Source organism: Cebus imitator, unplaced genomic scaffold (assembly GCF_001604975.1).
Source record: "Cebus imitator isolate Cc_AM_T3 unplaced genomic scaffold, Cebus_imitator-1.0 Scaffold35, whole genome shotgun sequence".
In the NCBI taxonomy this organism is placed as follows: domain Eukaryota; kingdom Metazoa; phylum Chordata; class Mammalia; order Primates; family Cebidae; genus Cebus; species Cebus imitator.
Genome location: NW_016107350.1, coordinates 9,508,335 through 9,529,213, shown reverse-complemented (window position 1 = coordinate 9,529,213; position 20,879 = coordinate 9,508,335). Strand labels below are relative to the sequence as shown.

Below are 20,879 nucleotides of genomic sequence, written 5' to 3'. Positions count from 1 at the left end.
TTGTAGTTCTGGCCAACAGTTTCATCTGCCATAGATAGTTTGAGTGATCGCAGATCAGATTTTAGTTTCAGATATACTCACTGTTGACTTTAGGAGGTTCTAGTGTAATTTCTCTAGGACATGTTCACTGCTGAAGCATTACTTCTGCTTGTGTGGGTCGGGGTCCCAGCATGCGTTAATGCTGATGACTAGAGGGATATTTGAGATCTACGTAATACAGTTTGCAATATAACAGACATGAATTGTGCTGTATATATGGTCTCGTTTCAGCCATCACCCAAGTGGTTCAGTCCAAAAGTATTGAAAAGAAATGTCATGTTTTTGTGTCTTTTCACACTAAAGAGAGTCAAATCCATAATTTCTGGCAACACTGCTATTTTCCACCTCCCCTTGCAACATGGACTTCCTGGAGATTCTTTTTGCCAAAACTTGCCCCCCTCCCAACACACTCCTTTTGTTCTTTTTTTTTTTTTTTTTTTTTTTAATGTGGAATGATTGGAGGTGGAACCTTTTCTCCCTTCCTGTTTCTCTGAGTCCCAGTCACCAAGCATCAGGACTCCCTTCCACAGGCATCCCTCTCCAGGAATGAGGTGGGGAAGCTGGGCCAGGGACTCCAGAATTCTCCTTGGCAGGGTGGTGGAAGGGGGACCCCTGTGAATCTTCTGATGTCCACAATTTTATCTCATCTCAGTTGTGTTTGGGGAAATGAGATTTGATGCTGGAGGTCATCAGAACTGTCATGACACTGTTTTGTAAGATATCTCATTACATTGTTTTCTTCTGTATCATTTTTTAGTTGTAATCATTATTGGCCCAGGAAGGAGAATTTTTAAAATTTTTCATTTTAAAGAGTCTTAATTTACTTGCTGTAGCAATATTAATTTGAAGATTTCCTGGGTTCCCTAATTCAAGGCAGGACAGCCAAATAGTAAAGGAGGCAACTTCTGGCATCCTGTCTTTGTTCATTTTCTGTTATTATAACAGAATACCACCGACTGGGTGATTTATAAGGAAAACAAGTTTATGTCTTACAGTTCTGGGGTTGGGGAGTCCAAGAGCACGGCAGGCACCAGATCTGCTGAGGGCCTTCTTGCTGCGTTGTAATATGGTGGAGGGTGTCATATAGTAAGAGGGCATTAGCATGCAGGTCACCTACCAGTCCCATCATGGGGGCCCCATGCTGATGGACTTATCTAATCCTAATTAATTCCCAGAGGCCCCACCTCCAATCATCATGTGAATTTTATGATTAAGTTTGCAACACGTGAAGCTAACCTGTGGGACACACTGGAGACACATTCATACCAAAGCACGTCACATTACTCCTGGTTTTAATTCTGGCTCTTCTACTTACTGACTGAGTCCCATTGGGCAATTATTTAATTTTTTCCCCCCTCGAAGTTTTCTCTGCAAAATAAAGGTTACTAGAGTAATAATAATAAAAACAACAGTTAGTGTTTATTGAGTACTTACGGTGTGTGTCAGGTATTGTGCTAAGTGCTTTCCCAACCTTTGCTTTCAGTCTCATAGCAGTCCTGAGAAGTGGATCCTGCTGTGCTTCCTTGTGTTGTGGTGCAGTGGGATGACAGTAAGAGTGACCATGCACTGAGCACTCACTGTGCACCAGGCTCTGCTATGTGCTATCTTCATTTCTAGATTCAGAAATGGAGGCTTGGAAAGGGGAAGTCATTTGCCCCATATCACATGCTACAATGTGCAGTGCCAGCATGGGAACCATGCTTTTAGACTCTAGAGGCTTCTTACTGCCTGCTCATGACATGGTCGCAGGACTAAATGAAATAATTCCTGTAAAATACTTAAAATAGGGGCTGGCACATAATAAAAGCTTAAATTGTAGCTATTGTAGCTACTGGTGAAGTTGTACTCTTTCCTAACAAAACCCTGTACTTCCTCTCCTTTGATGCAGAAGTCCCCTTCCTACTGTTATCAGTGAATGGCTCACATAGATCCTATACATGGCTATATGGCCATGGCATGCTTCCATGTGACTTCACAAGTCCTGCAGAGTCCCTTTCCACCCACCTCCAGATGGTCTCTGGTACCTCCACCAGCACCCCCATGAATAGGCTCCCTGGCCCTTCTTGGCTGGGGTTACTTGACAAAACAACATGGACACATTGGGTAGTGGGAGACCAGGAGTGCAAGTGTGTGTTCTAGGTTTTTTCCTGACAGGTTGATCATATCACAATCTCTTGGATTGTAGGTGGGGTTGAGGTTTGAGGATAAGGGCATGTGATAGGAAGAGTATGTGTGAGTGGGGAGAGCCATTATCTGTAGTGGGTCCCCATGGAATCTGAGGAGCTACAGGAGAGACCCTATGCTCAGGTGAGATGGTCCACCTTCAGGGTCTCACCTCAAAATTTTGCAGAAGCTAGTTGGTAACTGCCAACTGGTAGGTTCCTGGGTGGTAACTGTAGAAGGTTAGATGGAGTCTGTGACAGTTGAGAGCATGTGTCCGTGGAGGGGTCAGCAGCCATCCCCACTTCAGTGACTGCAAACCCTTCTTGTCCACCTGTACCACCCTGTGGGAAATTGGCAGATGCTTTCAAAAGGCCTTCAGAGAAGAAGAGATATGAACAGACATACGGACAGGAGAGCTTTCCTCATAAATGGAGTCTAAAGTGAGAAATCTTACCAGCATCGGGGTTTAGGGAAATAGGTGCTCTCGTATGTGTGATGGGACTCTGTGGCAGTGTCTGTCAAAACTGAAAATGTGCACACTCTGTGACCTAGAATTTTCTTTTCTTGAAATTACTCTTTTTAAAAAGCCATAAGGACTGCTAGAAAAGAATATTTGCCACAGCATTGTTTGTAAGAAAAGAATATTTGCCACAGCATTGTTTGTAAAAGTGAGAAATGGGAAATGATCCAAGTGTTTATCAAAAAGGCAGTGTTAGACTGAGGTGGGAGGATCGCGTGAATCTAAGAGTTTGAGGTTGCAGTGAGCTATGATCATGCCACTGTGCTCCATGCTCCAGCCTAGGCAATAGCACAAGACTGTGTCTCAAAAAAAGGCAATGCTTACATATAGGACAGTTTATACTAAAACATTATGCATCATTAAAAAGATTAATGGAGAATTTATGTGTACTGATATGAAAAGATGTCCAATTTTTATAAGAAAAAACTAAAATCATGTTGTCCATTTTTCTAAAAAATGTTTGTACCTACAGTAAAAGAATGTATGTATTACATGGGCAAAATTGTAGTTTTTCCATGAACTTAAAGATTCACTAAAAATATTTGCATGTGTCAGAATTTTTAAAGTTGGAAAATCAAACTGAATTAACAAAAATCCAAATTATAGATGTAAAGGCAGCATAGCATTACCCTTTTAAGCTTTCATAAAAAGCTTTACTAAATGTCTAGGTGGGAATAAATATATAATGATTTGAATAGCTAATCAACTGTTCTAAATAGATAAGCACTTGTTTTTGAAAATGTCCTTTTAAGTAATTATAAATGTATTTTTCAAATTGCTAGGTTTTTTTTCTCTATTTGCTGGCAAATTATTTCTTTATTGAGAGTATAAATATCACATCAAATATCCAGATGATAAAAAATGCTAAAATTTTAGATTCTACATTGATGAGTCTTTTACTATAGTTAATCACTGGAATTTTACTAAATTATATGCTGTGGAGGAAATTATTTTGCAATGAACCTCAGAGGTTTGGTCATTATTCAAAGTCCTCTTTCTCCTTTGTATTTCAGCATTTTATGTGCTCAAACATAATATAATTAGGAATCTACTGGACATAGCAAAATATTATAAGTGCACTGTTTGAACTCTCTAGGCCTGTTAGTTTTATTTCTTGTCAAATCAGGAATCATAGCATATGTCATATGCAGCCTCACTAAATCAACCTCATGACTCCTTTTAAGTGATCTACTTTCTGGCAATGATATCTGTGTGACTGCTGTCTGAGTTACTTACTCTGTGCTGCTAAAGTGATGTCATATGTTATGGCCTATAATGATTCAAAAATATATAAATGGGCAGAAATGGATGTTGGAGGCTGATATGGTTTGACTCTGTCCCCATCCAAATCTCATCTTGGATTATAGCTCCCATAATCTCCATGTGTCATGGGAGGGGCCCAGTAGGAGGTAATTGAATCATGGGGGTAGTTACCCTCATCTTGTTCTCATGATGGTGAGTTCTCAAGAGATCTGATGGTTTTATAAGGGGCTTTTCCTCCTTTTTGCTTGGTACTTCTCCTCCCTGCTGCCATGTTAAGAAGGATGTGTTTCCTTCCCTTTCTGCCATGTTTGTAAGTTTCCTGAGATCTCCTCAGCCATGCTGAACTGTGAGTCAATTAAACCTCTTTCTTTTATAAATCACCCAGAATCAGGTATGTCTTTATTGGCAGCATGAGAACGGACTAATATAGAAGTGTCACCTGTTTTGACTGCCTGCAGTGTACATGGGTCTGAATTGAATCCCTGTAATTGTACATGGGATTCAATTCAGATATTCAGCAAGAACCAAGTGTGTGGCAGGCATTATACTAGTGCTTAAAAATTTTGTTCGACCTTTCTCTAGCAGAGTCAGTGTTTTCATATTCTTGTACAATCAAGAAAACTCAGAAACGGAGTTAGGTTGCCATAGTCACACATCTAGATAAAATAGTAGAGGCAGGTTTTGAATGCAAGTCTGAGAGATTCTGAAGCCCATACTCTTTATGTTTATTATTCTTAATTTTGCGAAAGAAAGATGTTCATATATATGATGCTGATTATGGGAGAACCAGGCATTTCTTTAATTTTTGGATTGAATTTTTGAATACTTTAAAAATATGTAAATCAGTGATAGATATTTTGCAGGTAAAATTACACAATCTCTCTCTGCATGTTTTTTTCTTTTAAAGCAAACTTGTATAATTGTGAATAATTGTGACGGGCTTTTTTTTTTTTTTTTTTTTTAATTTCCATAGGAAGTGACCAAGTTCATTCCTGGACGCTAGCTACAAGCCAAGCCTTAGACACTATCTGGAGAATGGCAAAAGGCTTTGTTATGTTGGCAGTTTCATTTGTGGTGGCTTCCATCTGCTACTTCAGGAGGCTACATTTATATTCAGGGCACAAGCTGAAATGGTAGGTCACTGTATCATCTTTGAATTTCAAATATATCCTTGCTATTCAAAGCAGAATTCTGATATTATTGTTCCCTTTATCTTTCAGGTGGATTGGATATCTGCAGAGAAAATTCAAAAGTAAATATTTTCATTCATATATTTCTTTATTTTTAAGGTACAGAGAGGGTTCAAGAAAGGAGAAGAAAGGGAAATTGACTGCTTTTTATTTTTTATTTGGTCCAGGGAACCTCAGTGTGGAGGCAGAAGTTGATTTACTCAGTTACTGTGCAAGAGAATGGAAAGGAGAGACACCCCGTACCAAGCTGATGAGGAAGGTGTGTCTGTGTTTAGAGGGTATGGGAGAAATAGAATTTGTCTGTCAAAATAAGGAAGCAAACATTCACTTCTGCTTTCCTAAATCCAGAGATCTGTCAGTACCAAAGTGTGAATCAAGTAACAACTGTGGCTCTAACTCAAAAGCCAAACAGCTGCTAGACCTTGGCTTTGGGCCTTGAACCTGGAGCTCGTGTCCTCAAGGACTCAGGTTGAGGAGGTCTGTAATTTGAGGAAACTCAGGCATTGTGCTCTTTCAGCTCTCTCCTGGCCAGGCCTATTAAACATCTGCATGTGCAGTGGAGACTGTCTTTGAAAAGATCAGGCACCCTGCTGTAAAATATTTTGAGAATTTTTAGAATCTTCATTGGACCAATCTTGGTAATTAGCCCCAGCAGTGCTGCCCAATCTTGTCATTGGCAAAAGCAAAAATCGTGGAGAGAGTACATGTAAAGTACTTAGGATCATCGTAAAAGTACACAGAGTTTTTCCCTGTGATTAGGTCACATCCCTTATCTGCCCAAGGTGACCTTCCCTGGCTCTGGGCTTCCAGGATTTATCATCTAAAATAGCAAGTTGCATACCTTTACAAATGAGAGCCACTTTAAAATTACATGCAGTCATATTCATAATTTGTCATTGTTTCTGTCATCCATTTTAGTTGGGAGGAACACCTTACTGAAAATACAGTGAATTCACTTTCTTTATTCCCTTGTCCAGTGGAATTAACAAATAACTCTCTTTTTGTGCTAATAGGCTTATGAGGAGCTATTTTGGCGGCATCATATTAAATGTGTTCGACAAGTAAAGAGAGACAACTATGATGCTCTCAGATCAGTGTTATTTCAGATATTCAGCCAGGGCATCTCTTTTCCATCATGGATGAAAGAAAAGGACATTGTTAAGGTATGTCTTTCCACTGGAAATGTGGGAAATGTCGTGTTGACAATAGCTGCAACTCAATGGCTCCTAGTCTTTGGGAGCTTTGTGCTCAGGGGACCATGAAATTGAAGGAATTTTTTTTTTTTATGAGACAGGGTCTCACTGTCACCCAGGCTTGAGTGCAGTGGAGTGATCATGGCTCACTGCAGCCTTGACCCCCTGGGCTCAAGTGATTCTCCCATCTCAGCCTCCTGAGTAGCTGGGACCACAGGTGCATGCCACCATGCCTAGTTAATTTTTGCTTTTTTTTTTTTTTGTAGAGACAGGGTTTTGCCTTGTTGCCCAGGCTGGTCTTGAACTTCTGGGCTCAGGCAATCTATCCACCTTCTCCTCCTCCCAGAATGCTGGGATTATAGATGTGAGCCATCATGTCTGGCCAGGGGAGTCTTAAGAGGTTATGTAATCCAGTCCTCTGTCTCTTGTGTCAGTTATAAATAAACCATCTCAGAAGACAGTCATTCTCTGTGTTTGTTTTTAATGCCACCATCTTTTCTTGAGGGGCACCTGTTCTTTTATAAGTAAGGTGATCAAGCAAAATTTGCTTTTTTACTCTACAGTTAATGTGAGTTTTAATAAATGCATAGTTCCCCAAAGATTCTCTTGTATGCTTTGGTAGTCCATCCTCCTCCTACCCCAGCCTCTGGAAACCACTGATCTATTTTCTGTCCCTATATTTTGCCATTTCCAGAATTTCATATAAATGGAATCATTCAGTATGTAGCCTTTTGAATCTGGTTTCTTTCACTTAGCATAATGCATTTCCAATTCATCCATAAATTTGTCCGTGAATTTGTAGTTCATGCTCTTTCATTGTTGAATGATATTCCTTTACATGAATATACTACAGTTGGTTTATCCATTCACCAGTTGAAGGACATCTAGATTGTTTTTAATTTGGGGCAACTGTAAATAAAGCTGTTATAAATATTCTTATACAGGATTTTATATGAACAATAGTTTTCATATTGAGGTGGTAATTGGAGTGAGATTGCCTGCATGTATGCTAGGTGCATGTTTAACTTCATAAGAAACTGCCAACTTGCTTTCCAAAGTGGCCCAGCCATTTTACATTCCCACCAACAATATATAAGCAGTGTTTCAGTCGCTCCACATTCTCACCAGCACTTGATATTGTCAGGTTTTTTGGTTTTTAGCCATTCTAATAAGTGTGAATTGGTATCATTGTACTTTTAGTGTGCATTCCCCAATGAGTAATGATGTTGAACATTTTTCATGTGCTTGCTTGTCATCTCTGTGATCTTCTTGGAGAAATGTCTATTCAAATATTTTGCCCATTTAAATTTTTTTTTAATAGTTGAGTCTTGAGTGTTCTTTATATATTCTGACTACAGTGCTTTATCAGATGTATGATTTACAGCTATTTTCTCCAGTCTGTGGCTTATTTTCTGATTTTCTTAACAATGTCAAGCAGTATGTTCTTGATAAGTAAACTGAGTTTTTATTTTGTTTTATTTTATTTATTTATTTTTTGAGACAGAGTCTTGCTCTTGTCGCCCAGATTGAAGTGCACAATCTTGGCTCACTGCAACTTCCACCTTCCAGGTTTAAGCAATTCTGCCTCAGCGTCTTGAATAGCTGGGATTACAGGCACATGCCACCATGCCTGGCTAATTTTTGTATTTTTAGTAGAGATGGGGTTTCACCATGTTGGCCAGGCTGGTCTCAAACTCCTGACCTTGTTATCCACCCACCTTGCCTCCCAAAGTGCCGAGTTTGCAAGCATAAGCCACCATGCCTGGCGAGTTTTTATTTTAAATGCAGTATGTCTAATCTAGGAAGTACATTTAAGGATAGAAGAGCAAAGAAATATATATATATATATATATATATATATATATATATATATATATATATGTATAGAGAGAGAGAGAGTGAGAGAGAGAGTGTGTATGTGTGTTCAATTTTAACATCTTTTATTTAAGCTTATTTGTTAGTTCCATTTCATCTAGCAAATGCTTGTCAAGTATATACAGCATGCTAGCCTGGTTGCTAATTGCTGAGGACAAAGATATAAAAATACAACAGAGGCCAGGTGCTATGGCTTACGCCTATAATCCCAGCACTTTGGGAGGCCAAGGTAGGAGTATCTCTGGAGGCCAGTAGTTCAAGACCAGCCTGGGCAACAGAGTGAGACTCTTATCTTGCTAAAAAATGAAAAAATCTAGCCGGACATGGTGGTACATGCCTGTAGTCATAGTGACTTGGGAGACTATGATGGGAGGATTGCTTGATCCTAGGAGTTTGAGATTACATTCAGCTGTGATTGCACCACTGCACTCCAGCCTGGGTGATAGAGTGTGTATTAGTCTGTTTTCATGCTGCTGATAAAGACAATAAAGATGAGATTTGGGTGGGGACACATCCAAACCATAGTATTCCACCCCTGGCCCCTCCCAAATCTCAGATCTTCACATTTCAAAACCAATCATGCCTTCCCAACAGTCCCCCAAAGTCTTAACTCATTTCAGCATTAACTCAAAAGTTCACAGTCTAAAGTCTCATCTGAGGCAAGGAAAGTCCCTTCCACCTATCAGCCTGTAATCAAAAGCAGTTTAATTACTTCCTGGATACAGTGGGGGTACAGGCACTGGGTAAATACAGTCATTCCAAATGGGAGAAATTGGCCAAAACAAAGGGACTACAGGCCATGCATGTCCAAAATCCAGTGGGGCAGTTAAATCTTAAAGCTCCAAAATGATCTCCTTTGATTCCATGTCTCACATCCCAGTCACACTGATGCAAAAGGTAGGTTCCCATGGTCTTGGGCAGCTCCGCCCCTGTGGCTTTGAAGGGTGCAGCCTCCCTCCTGGCTGCTTTTACAGGCTGGTGTCAGAGTGTCTGTGGCTTATCCAGTTGCACGGTGAAAGCTGTTGGTGGATCTGCCATTCTGGGATCTGGAGGACAGTAGCCCTCTTCTCACAGCTTCACTAGGCAGCGACCCAGTAGGGACTCTGTATAGGGTCTCCCATGCCACATTTCCCTTCCTCACTGCCCTAGCGGAGGGTCTCCATGAGTGCCCCGTCCCTGCAGCAAACTTTTGCTTAGACATCAAGACACTTCTATCTTAAAGCTCTAGGTGGAGGTTCCCAACACTCAGTTCTTGACTTCTGTGTACCCACAGGCCCAACATCACGTGGAAGCTGCCTAGGCTCGGGGCTTGCGCCCTCTGAAGGCATGGCCCGAACTGTACCTTGCTTGGCCCCTTTTCATCATGGCTAGAGTACCTGGGATGCAGGGCACCAAGTCCCCAAATTGCACACAGCAGAGGGACCCTGGGCCTGGCCCATGAACCTTTTTTCTGCTAGGTCTCCCGGCCTGTAGTGGGAGTGGAGGTGGTGGGGCGCTGCTGTAAAGGTTTCTGACATGCCCTGGAGACATTTTCCTCATTGCCTTGGTGATTAACATTTGGCTCCTCTTTACTTATGCAGATACCTGCAGCCAGCTTGAATTTGTCCTCAGAAAATGAGATTTCCTTTCCTATTGTATTATTGGGCTGCGAAATTTCCAAACTTTTATGCTCTGTTTCCCTTTCAAAACTGAATGCCATTAACAGCACCCAAGTCACATCTTGAATGCTTTGCTGCTTAGAAATTTCTTCCACCAGATACTCTAAATCTCTCTCAAGTTCAAAGTTCCATAAATCTCTAGGGCAGGGGCATGCCACCAGTCTCTTTGCTAAAACATAACAAGAGTCACCATTGCTCCAGTTTCCAAGTTCCTCATCTCCACCTGAAACTACCTCAGCCTGCATTTCATTATCTATCTCATTATCAGCATTTTGGTCAAAGCCATTCAACAAATCTCTAGGGAGTTGCAAACTTTTCCACATTTTCCTGTCTTCTGAGCACTCCAAATTGTTCCAACTTCTGCTTGTTACCCAGTTCCAAAGTTGTTTCCATGGTTTCACGTATCTTTTCAGCAGCACCCCAGTCCTGGTACCAGTTTACTGTATTAGTCTGTTTTCATGCTGCTGATAGAGACACACCTAAGAGTGGGCAATTTACAAAAGAAAGAGGTTTAATTGGACTTACAGTTCCACGTGGCGGGGGAAGCCTCACAATCGCGGTGGAAGTCAGAGAGCAAGTCACATTTTATGTGGATGGTGGCAGGCAAAAAGAGAGAGCTTATGCATGGGAACTCCTCTTTTTAAAACCATGAGATCTTGTGAGACTTACTGTCACAAGACCAGCACAGAAAAAAGACTTGCCACATGATTCAGTTACCTCCCACCAGATCCCTCCCACAATACATGGGGATTCATGAGATATGGGTGGGGACACAGCCAACCCATATTAAGTGAGACCTTGTCTTTAAAAAACAAAACAAAACAAACCACCAACGTTGGCGATTCCCAGGCTTAACAAACTGAGTAGGGTGGGAAAATGTACTGGATACCTATGATGGGTTAGATTCTTACATACAGCATAATCTAATCCTAACAAGAGCCCTATAAAATGCACAGTATTATTCATACGTTACAATGGGGGATGAGGCTAAGTAGTTAAATAATCCATGCTGGTTATGTAATCTCTCAGCTGGTGAGTGACAGCTAGGTTTGAACCACAGAGTGCATCATTCTAAAATCCACCTGTTCCCTGATACACTATATTGCCCTGACATCATTTGGTTAAAACTTATTTCTAGGCCGGATGCGGTGGCTCACACCTGTAATCCCAGCACTTTGGGAGGGATCATGAGGTCGGAAGATCAAGGCCATCCTGGCCAACATGGTGAAACACCATCTCTATTAAAACTACAAAAATTAGCTGGGCGTGGTGGTGTGTGCCTGTAGTCCCAGCTACTCAGGAGGCTGAGGCAGGAGAATTGCTTTAATCTGGAAGTCGGAGGTTGCAGTGAGCTGAGATCGCACCATTGCACTCCAGCCTGGTGACAGAGTGAGACTCCATCTCAAAAAAATAATAATAATAATTTCTAAAGGGCTACATATTAGTAAGTTTGGTAAATATTTTATCAAAAAGATTGTTTCTATGGACACAATTCTATGTTTTCATCACTTATGAAATTGTAGGAAAATGATGTAAAAATAACCTAAGGCACAAATCTAAAAGAAGGCAATATACTTTTTATTTAACCATTTCTGTAGTCTTTCTAAATAAAGATTGCTAAATGAGATAAGGTTGTGCCAGGTGCGGTGGCCCACGCCTGTAATTCCAGCACATTGGGAGGCCGAGGCAGGAAGATTGCTGAGGTCAGGAGTTCGAGACTAGCCTGACCAACAAGGTGCAACCCCATCTCTACTGAAAATACAAAAAATTAGCCAGGCATGGTGGCTCACTCCTGTAGTCCTACCTACTCAGGAGGCTGAGGCACAAGTATTGCTTGAACCTGGCAGGTGGAGGCTGCAGTGAGCCAAGATTGCACCACTGCACTCCAGCCTAGGCAACAGAGTAAGACTCCATGGCAAAAAAAAACAAAAAACAAAAAACAGAGAGATAAGGTTGTGTGTTGTGCTATACCCCAAATTGTGTGTAATAAACATTCATATGCTAATCATAGTTGGTGTCTACTTCCTTTACAAGCTTCCTGAAAAACTGCTGTTTTCACAAGGTTGTAATTGGATTCAGCAATACAGTTTTGGTCCTGAGAAGTATACAGGTTCGAATGTGTTTGGAAAATTACGGAAATGTGTGGAATTATTGAAAACACAGGTAAGTGTTTGGGGGGGTGGAATAAAAAAACTAGGTATAAAAGGACATATCCCAGATATAGCCAGTTTTCTCTAATGTTGGGCACATCACCTTATATTAGGAAAGTAAGAAGTGCAAGCAAAAATGCTTCTAGTAACTGATGATTTCCCTCCTTATTCTTCCTTCTCCTTCAAGAAGTGAATAAGAGCAACATTGTTCTACATGACAATTAGGCCCTATAAGGTTTGGGGGCTTTTATGGGCTGCCCTGCAAACTTTACCAGTCATGTACCTTTGTTTCCCCAGAAGAATGTGGTGCAAGTTCCAGGCAAGGTGCTCAGAAATGCCCTTCTGGAATGCACCCCATTCATAACGTGGTAATAGTGCAAATGTAATTTGGTTAAGAGTTCTTCCTGTCTTTTAATAATGATGCAGATTTTGGCTGATTGGAATGAATCCTGAGCCTACCACTAGCTGGGTTACCTTGGGAAATAACTTTTCTGGTCCATAGTTTTCTTATGTATAAAAGAGAAACATCAATAGTGTATACCCTCTATGATTATTGTGAGGATTCAATGACTTAATACAGAGTGCTTTAAACTGTGCAGGATACACAGTAAATGTTAAAGCACACTAGCACTATTCTTCTCTGGAATATCCTTTGTATAATCCATCCATCCTAAGCAGTTTTGGAAAACTGACTTGCTTTGTGTTTTGGGTTATACTTTTTGAAAACAATAATACGTGGTACTTTTTGAAAACAATATTTTATGTAAACTAATTTCTTACTGTAAATGTTTTATGGTCAGCTTAGGCTTCTATAACAAAATACCATAAATTCGGTGGCTTAAATCATAAGCATTGATTTTTCACAGTTCTGGAGATTGGAAGTCAGAGATCAGGGTGCCAGCATGGTGGAGTTTTTGGAGCCCTCTTCCTGTTTTATAGACAGCTGTCTTCTTGGTGTGTCTTCACACAGTGGAAGAACTAGCTAGCTCTTTGTCCTCTTCTTCTAAGAGTACCAAGTTCATTAATGAGAGCTCCACCATCTGGACCTAAGCACCTCCCAAAAGACACACCCTCTAATACCGCCACCTTGGGATTAGGGTTTCAACATAAGAAGTTAGGGGAGACATGTTCCATCTATTGCAGCATACTTTATGGTTAAAAAAAAAAAAATCAGACAGTGCCAAAAGATATAAAGTGAAGAGTTAAAGTTCTACTTTTTTCTATTAATCTTTGGTTTATTTTATAAGTACTTTAAAAGTTATGGAATGGTGTATGTCTTCACCTTTATCCTTCTGAATTTCACTTTTACATCTATGTTTTTAGTGGACTGAATTTAATGGAATTAGAGATTATCACAAGAGAGGAAGTATGTGCAACACCCTTTTTTCAGATGCCATTCTGGAATATAAACTTTATGAAGCTTTAAAATTCATCATGCTCTATCAAGTCACTGAGGTTTATGAGCAAATGAAGACGAAAAAGGTCATTCCCAGTCTTTTTAGACTCCTGTTTTCCAGGGAAACATCCTCTGATCCTTTGAGCTTCATGATGAATCACCTGAATTCTGTAGGCGACACGTGTGGACTAGAGCAGGTAACTGGGGAGGAAGAACTGCTTGTGTTTGATTAAGGATGCTGCGGCACTATTTGAACACAGGTGTCTGGGGTTGACATTCAGCGATGATATAAGCAGCCACACAGAGGTGGTTGATTGATATTTTGCCCCTCAAATGAGGAAGACTAATAAACCTCATTGCTGTGTGCAGGCTGCTTTGTGTCTCCCCAGACCTCTGGCCAGAGAGCACCAGTTCTGGGGGCCTTTCTGACATCTCACGCTGCTTCCCAGATGCTAACAGGTTCTCTCTACATAGACATTCACCAGGAAAAAGTCCAGTTGGAAAATGAAATAATTTTAGGAAAGCATTTGGTTACCTGTTGCAGATAAATATAAATTAATTGAAACTTTCTAAAGCCAGGAAATGCTTTTATCCCTATAGAAAAGGGTTTCTTTTTTGTTTTGCTTTCCTAGAGGCAATTATCTGACATTTTAAAACAAATGGATATAAAATGATATAAAACTGGTTAGAAACAATGTAGTTTGTATCCTGAGTGTTCCTCTATTTTTTTACTATGATTTTTTTTCAGGTAGCTTTTTCCTGTGATTTTTACTTGCTAGTCTACAGAGTTGTTCTTATGCTTGTCCCCTTCCTTCCACACAATAAACATTTGTTCTGAACTCTGCCCACTCAGTAGTGTGTGGGTGGGTCTGTCAACAAGTGGATTATTTCATAAACTGCAGGGGAATACTTCCCCCCACCGTGGTGGGAGGCAGGAATTTGAAAGTGTGTAACTGTGACCTGTCTTTCATCTCATCCACAGATTGATATGTTTATACTTGGATACTCCCTCGAAGTAAAGATAAAAGTGTTCAGACTGTTCAAGTTTAACTCCAGAGACTTTGAAGTCTGCTACCCAGAGGAGCCTCTCAGGGACTGGCCAGAGATCTCCCTGCTGACTGAGAACGACCGCCACTACCACATTCCAGTCTTTTAAGTTGGCTGGGGGCAGAACAGCAGTAGTGACAGTGGTCACAGTCGCAAATAAAGTTTCTCTCTGAAACCAAAGCTAGCATTTCAGCATGGAAGGAATTAGGACCTTTTCCCAAGACTACAGGTACACTGGATGTAGCAATACATGGTTGGTTTTCCTTTATTTTTCAGTGATTTCCTCCGAAGCAGCTGCACTGATGTATTTGGGTGTTGGTGGCTTGACTTTGTTCATTAGAGGCGTGGTCACTTCACAGGATGGAGGGCCTTTAAGAGCACAAAGAAGTTTAATATGGACAACAACGGAAAAAGCAAAAAGAAAACAAGTAGGGAAAAATGGCTATCCTGGAAAGAAAGAATCTCTTTAACCTTTAAGTTCTTCATTAAAAATCTTATCTTGGACTGATTTGGGGGATTTTTATAAACATGGCCTTATTTTATAAGCATTACCTTCCCAGGAATCTTTATTGTATATTGATTTTTGATAACCATTTGATTAAAATTGTGTGTGTGTATATGTATATATATACCCATATGTATGTTTATACACATGCGTATCTATGTATAGTTTTATATATATATATATATATATATATATATATACACGTAGACATACAGAGAAATAACCACTACTTTATAATACTGTACAGTTTGTTTTATATCTCTTTACATTTTTTTGTTACTGTTTTCTCTGGCCAGCTTAACAGTTTTATTTAGACAGAAAAAAAGATAAATTCTATAGATTAAAGCAAATGACAGTTATTGAACTATCACAGAAATATTAAACTGTGGTATATTTAATGTGTGGAATCTCATTATGGTAGGCAGAATAATACCCCATGCTCCCCAAAGATGTCTGTGTCTGAATCCTTAGAGCCTTTGAAGGGCTAAATGGGTTAAATGGGAAAGGAGAATTAAGGTTGCAGGTGGAACTGAGGTGCTAATCAATCCACTGATGTCGAAATAGGGAGATTTTTCTGGATTCTCCAGGTGGGCCTAGTGTAGTCAGAATGGTCCTTAAAAGTGGAAGAGGGAATTGGAAGAGTGTCAGAGTCAGAGGGAAATGTGAAACGCATCACTGCTGACTTTGAAGATGGAGGAAGGGGCCATGAGCTAGGGAGTGCAGGCAGCCTCTAGAATTGAGACTGGCAAGGAAACAGAAACTTCCCCAGAGCCTCCAGAAGGAACACAGCGCTGCCAACACCTGATTTTAGCCCAGTGAAGCCCATGTTGGACCTCTAATCTGCAGAACTGTAAGGTAATAGATTTGTGTTTAAGCCACTAAGTTTGTGGTAATGTGTTATAGCAACAGAAAACTAGTATTCCCAGGCTAGTTTTTGGTCATCTTTATTTTGGAAATACTTTTCCAGTTTAATTTGATAATCTTTATTTTGGAGGTACTTTGCTAGTCTTTTAGTACATAAACATAATTTTAAAACTCTTGCTAATTATATATTACTTCAAAGTCACAAATCCCTTTCTAAGAATGACTTACTTCATGAGATACTTAGAACTAGCATTTTTCCCAGGTGTTCATATTATTTCTGCAATAAATTAAAAAGGTGTGTGTTAAATGCTGTCACGTCTGAAATTAACATTCATACTCTTTTGCAATGGGGATGATCAGTCGTGTGTGCTACATGAACCCTGTCTGATAGTAGCTTGTTCCCACTGTCATTTTGTTTTCTGGTTGAAGATTAATGGGCTCAGCTACACAAAGAGTTCTTAATTGACCTCTATGGTCCCTGCCTGTTTGGAAACATCTATGGTTTTGCATAACCCCTGACACTGAATTGACAGTATTAGAAGATAGTCCCCGGATGTAGTACTGTAACCAAGAAAGCATGAACACTACCCTTTCTGGCAACAGCCTGCCATGCCTGCTGTGGCTGATGCCTATAGAATTGCTGCTCCAAAGTTTTGGCTCCACTTGAGCTGTGCAGGAGCCTACCTGGCATTTGTGCATTACCACTCACCTTGGATCTCCTTACCAATGTAATTATTTCCACATCAGTCCAGGACTGAAAGGAAAAATGTTTTCACCGGGATTGGCAGCCTGTAGCTCCATGATCTCAGTCAGGCCTTCATGTTGTGTTGTGGGGCAGGGTGGCGAGGGGGCAGGAATTCTTTAGAGAACCAAGTGGTGAAAAAGATTTCAATCCAATGAAAGTAAAAAGTAAGAGGACATTTAGATAGTTGCTATATTTTGGGAAGGTATCATAACAGGTTTATAGGGAGGAGGTATGAGATGTTGCTTTGTTTTTATTCAGTTGTGTAATGAATATAACAAGTAGCCAGAAGGAGCTTCATATTAATTAGCACCATTTTTAAATGTCAACAGTAAATTTGAGGTGAGCTTCCTGTGTGATGCCGACTTCTAAATGTCTTTCTAACCTTATATGTTTTAAATGGTGAGAGAACCATAGCAAAGATAAAAACATAATGTCCTTGTCCTTTTATGATTTTAGGATAAGTTTCTCTCTTAAATTTTGGCCTTACATGTCCATACTGAGGGGTTGTATGAATATTAGTACAAAGCTGACTTTTACTGTGATAAAATATGCATAACATAAAATTTATATTTTAACAATTTTTAAGTGACAGTGGCATTAAACATATTCACATTGTTGTGCAGCCCTCACCACCATCCACCCTCAGAACTTTAAAATCTCCAAGACTGACTTTTTTCATAGCAGGCAACTTTAATTCCCCATGTGATACCTGGATTCCTTTTTCTTTTCACGCTTTTTATTAGAAGGGTGTTAACCTTTCTAATCTGAGTATTTCCTCTGGGCTTAAAAGGTCCTCAGTGGAGAAGTACAACCTAAGAGGGAGTTAGGCGACCAAATGGATCAGGAAAATTGTGTTTATCTCCAAAGTAAAGTGGTAATTATGGGTGGCTTCTGGGCTCAACTTGGAACATTATCACTGGAAAGTCCCCAAGAAACTATTAATTCAGAGCCACCCTGATGACTTAAATTTCTTGAATGTCTTCATGGTCTTGAACCAAAGTCATTTCCACCCAACGGGGAGTCAGGTGAAAGTCCCCAGGGCCCTCTCTAGGGGACAGGAGACCTGCGGAATAAGCTGGTGGAGGAATGGGCTCAACCTCCAGGAGGGAAGAGCAGCCCAGATCAGGGGGCATTAACATTAACATTAATTAACATTAACATTAATTCCCAGGACTTTTCTGCAAATGGGTGTTGGATGGAAATATTTGTTGTTCTCAATCAGATGAGTTTCTCTTATTTTAGTGAGACTAAAGAAAGACAATTTTAATTCTGTCTAAGCTGGTCTTGGGATGGGAAAAAATAACTTTTTTGAATGCTTAGGAGATACTGGAATTCCACATCAAAGTATGTAACTGTTTTTAACTGATGACTACGCAATATGTGAAAATGTATACAAGCATGAATATAGGGATGACTGATTCCAGAATTAGCAATAATTTTCCTTTAAATAGCAAATTCCTAAAGCTGTATGATTCTGTTTGCAAGGATGTTTTCCATACTGCTTAACAAGAACAGTTACTGTGTAAAATAAAGAATATATATATACATATATATAAATGTATTTTCACGGATCTGAAACTTTAACTGTGTATAGGATTGCTTGTCATAGTTGAACATTATTTAATTAACTTATTGATTATATGGAGGTATATTTTTCTCTATAGCCATTCACTTTTTTAAAGTTTTAATTATTTTAACTGACAAATTAGCCATTCACGTTCCTTCAAATCCTATTTTTATCACAATGTCCATTTTATAGCTAGACAAAATTTTGGGTCCCAAATGTACAATCACTTCTATGTTATTTGTTCAGAATAGTGAACCTTTGCTTAATCACTTTCGTTTTAATCCCATCATATTCTTTTGGGCCAAGAAAATGAAAGCTCGTATGGATTATATTTATGCTTAATATCAACATGGTTTGTAAGCGGACAGAAAAACCACTCCCTCACATATTTAGCCACCCATGGACTGGAGTGCTCTGTAGAACAGCCTGAAGTATACACTGTCTCCGTACTTGAAGCTTATGGAATGTGCTGGAGGAGACTTGAGCTCTGTGTGGAGACAGTGTGGCCCAAGAGCCAGCATGGAGGAGGGCTGTGTGAGCAGACTGCTGTAGAATGCTAAAGTTATAATCCTAGCTGGTGTCTCGTTCTGTTTAAAAAATCAAATTTCTTTATTTAAGTGATGTATTGTTCCTTATAGTATCATCGGGTCTTAGATTGTTAAGTCATTTTGCTGCCACCACTGAATCTCACTCACTTATTTGTAATGATTCTTGGGAAGTTTAGTCAAGGGAGTATCTATAAATAAAGAAGTACATGTTTTAAATATTTTTGTCATAGTCTAGATGGGTTGTAAAACCTATTTCTACACGAGTATAAATTTGAAACAGAAACGTGTAGATGTCAGCGATCATCTTGATTTTGTTTTGCTCATTCACAAGTTTGAAAAGGTACATGAGGCACCAATCAGTGACACTGGAATGCTTTAAGGATGGTTTGTGACTTTACCTGGATTGGGCCTTATCATTCGTCAACAAACTTATTGGGACAAACACAAGTGGCTGAGATTCTACTGGCCCCATTTCTTGTCATCTCTGCCATCTCCAAAGACAGAATCTGGGAAACAGCTTGGAAACTGCTTTAAGTCCACGTCAGGTCATGGCTTCATCCACTGCCCAGCATGTAGCTGGACTTCCTTTGGGTGCTGGCTTTTCTGCTGGACCAAGAGCTTCATGGAGAAAGCACCAGGGCAAGGCTGACAATGAAGGAGAGGACCGGAAAAGCTGCTTGTGTGTGGTGGAAGTTTCAGTGTAATGCGATTCCAAGTAGGCACATCTGTAATTCAATTAAATAAAAAGGGGCAGAGATGAGGGGATGCCTGGTGAAAATGGCATTTGTTGTAACCTCTTGGTATCATCGTGGGTAAGTAGGAAAGACATATATTTACATCTCTCTTATGAAAAGCTACCTTTAGCCATAGATAAACATTAAAAGGAAGACTCAGCCCCATACTATATTTGATCTATAGTTAACTCATCTATCAGCAAATGGTTAAGTAAGTTAAATTAACTTTTAACATTTGGTGTGTGTTTCACAGCGTAACAATGAAGTGCTCCAAGCTGCTTGTGAGACCAGTTACATTAGTAGTTGAATTTTGGACCATTCCTCCTGTTTGTCTTTACAAGCAAATTGAAATGATGTGCTGTTTTTTGTACTAGACAGAAGGACACATCACAGATCCTCTTTTTAAAGCAGGAAATAAAGTGACTTCTTCCTTTTGAAATATCATGGTAAAACAGTGCTTTTTAAACTATCCATGGTAAAGGATGAGTTTTAAAAATCCCAATCCTTTGCAGATTGGTAGCTTTATAAACACAATAAAAATGTAGCACCAACATGAGATTGTTATAAAAGTTTCTAAACACTTTTCAATTTCTGTACTTAATCTTGCAGTGTAATAAAATTTTCCACACTTTAGTAGCACTAAAATATGAGTTTCAGGCAAGATTCAACAGATTCTGGTATTTGGTGGCTGAGATTTTGCCTAGAGTAGGAGGGCAGTGCCTTTGGGTTTTTGCTATTACTGGTCTAACTGGGGCCATCGTGTGGGCTTGTGCACACACATCTTGCTCAGTTGTCCTGGACTGAGGAGGTGAATGAAGCTGAGATCTTCTCTCCAAGCCATGAAGGGGATGAGGTATCAATTGCCCCAAATGAAGGATTGCCTGTTTCTACCAATAAAGCTCAGTCCATTGGCCAAGCCCTGCACCAGTGGGATGGGGTTGTTTCCTGATTTACATGAAAGATTGTTTTGGCAGGAGGTCCCTGGATCAGCCAGATAGTCCCACTACCAAGGTGCACATTGCAGGAAGAGCATACTGTTTGGAGAAGACATTCATGTGTTTCTCCAGTCCCTCAGAAAAAAATTGGCAGGAACCTCCTTGAGTTCACAGTTCTTTGTGCTTAAGAAAAATGGTCACATTTTGTTTCTTTACTGGATTTCAAGTTCCTTGTGGGAATAGATGTGGGTCTCATCATTATGTCTAGAACAGTGCTCATATAAATGTCAGAGGAATTCCAAATTGCAAGTTGATAATGAGAGCCAAGCTTAGCTATTATTTCTGAAAGAGGCAAAGAATCTAACCATGATTATGTTCCCCGGAAATTTCTTTTTATTGATCCAGGACTTGAAGAGAGCAAGTTTTTAGATGTAGTTGGGGCACAGAAGTATGCACTGACATATCCATCAAGTCAGTGTGTCCTACA

General features: G+C 39.9%; 1 protein-coding gene across 2 annotated transcripts in view; it reads left to right on the top strand.

Moving 5' to 3' along the window:
• The window catches only part of OTULINL (OTU deubiquitinase with linear linkage specificity like), a 33,903-nt gene extending 14,002 nt beyond the window's left edge, over nt 1-19,901 (top strand). For both annotated transcript variants that reach the window (XM_017524671.2, XM_017524672.2), the window contains exons 2-8: nt 4,959-5,118; nt 5,206-5,237; nt 5,343-5,434; nt 6,189-6,338; nt 11,936-12,064; nt 13,375-13,644; nt 14,430-19,901. In XM_017524671.2, coding sequence (XP_017380160.1) covers nt 4,959-5,118; nt 5,206-5,237; nt 5,343-5,434; nt 6,189-6,338; nt 11,936-12,064; nt 13,375-13,644; nt 14,430-14,603 — 1,007 coding nt within the window. In that variant the 3' untranslated portion in view covers nt 14,604-19,901. The remainder of the gene's footprint in view (nt 1-4,958; nt 5,119-5,205; nt 5,238-5,342; nt 5,435-6,188; nt 6,339-11,935; nt 12,065-13,374; nt 13,645-14,429) is intronic.
• The last annotated feature ends 978 nt before the right edge of the window (nt 19,902-20,879 follow it).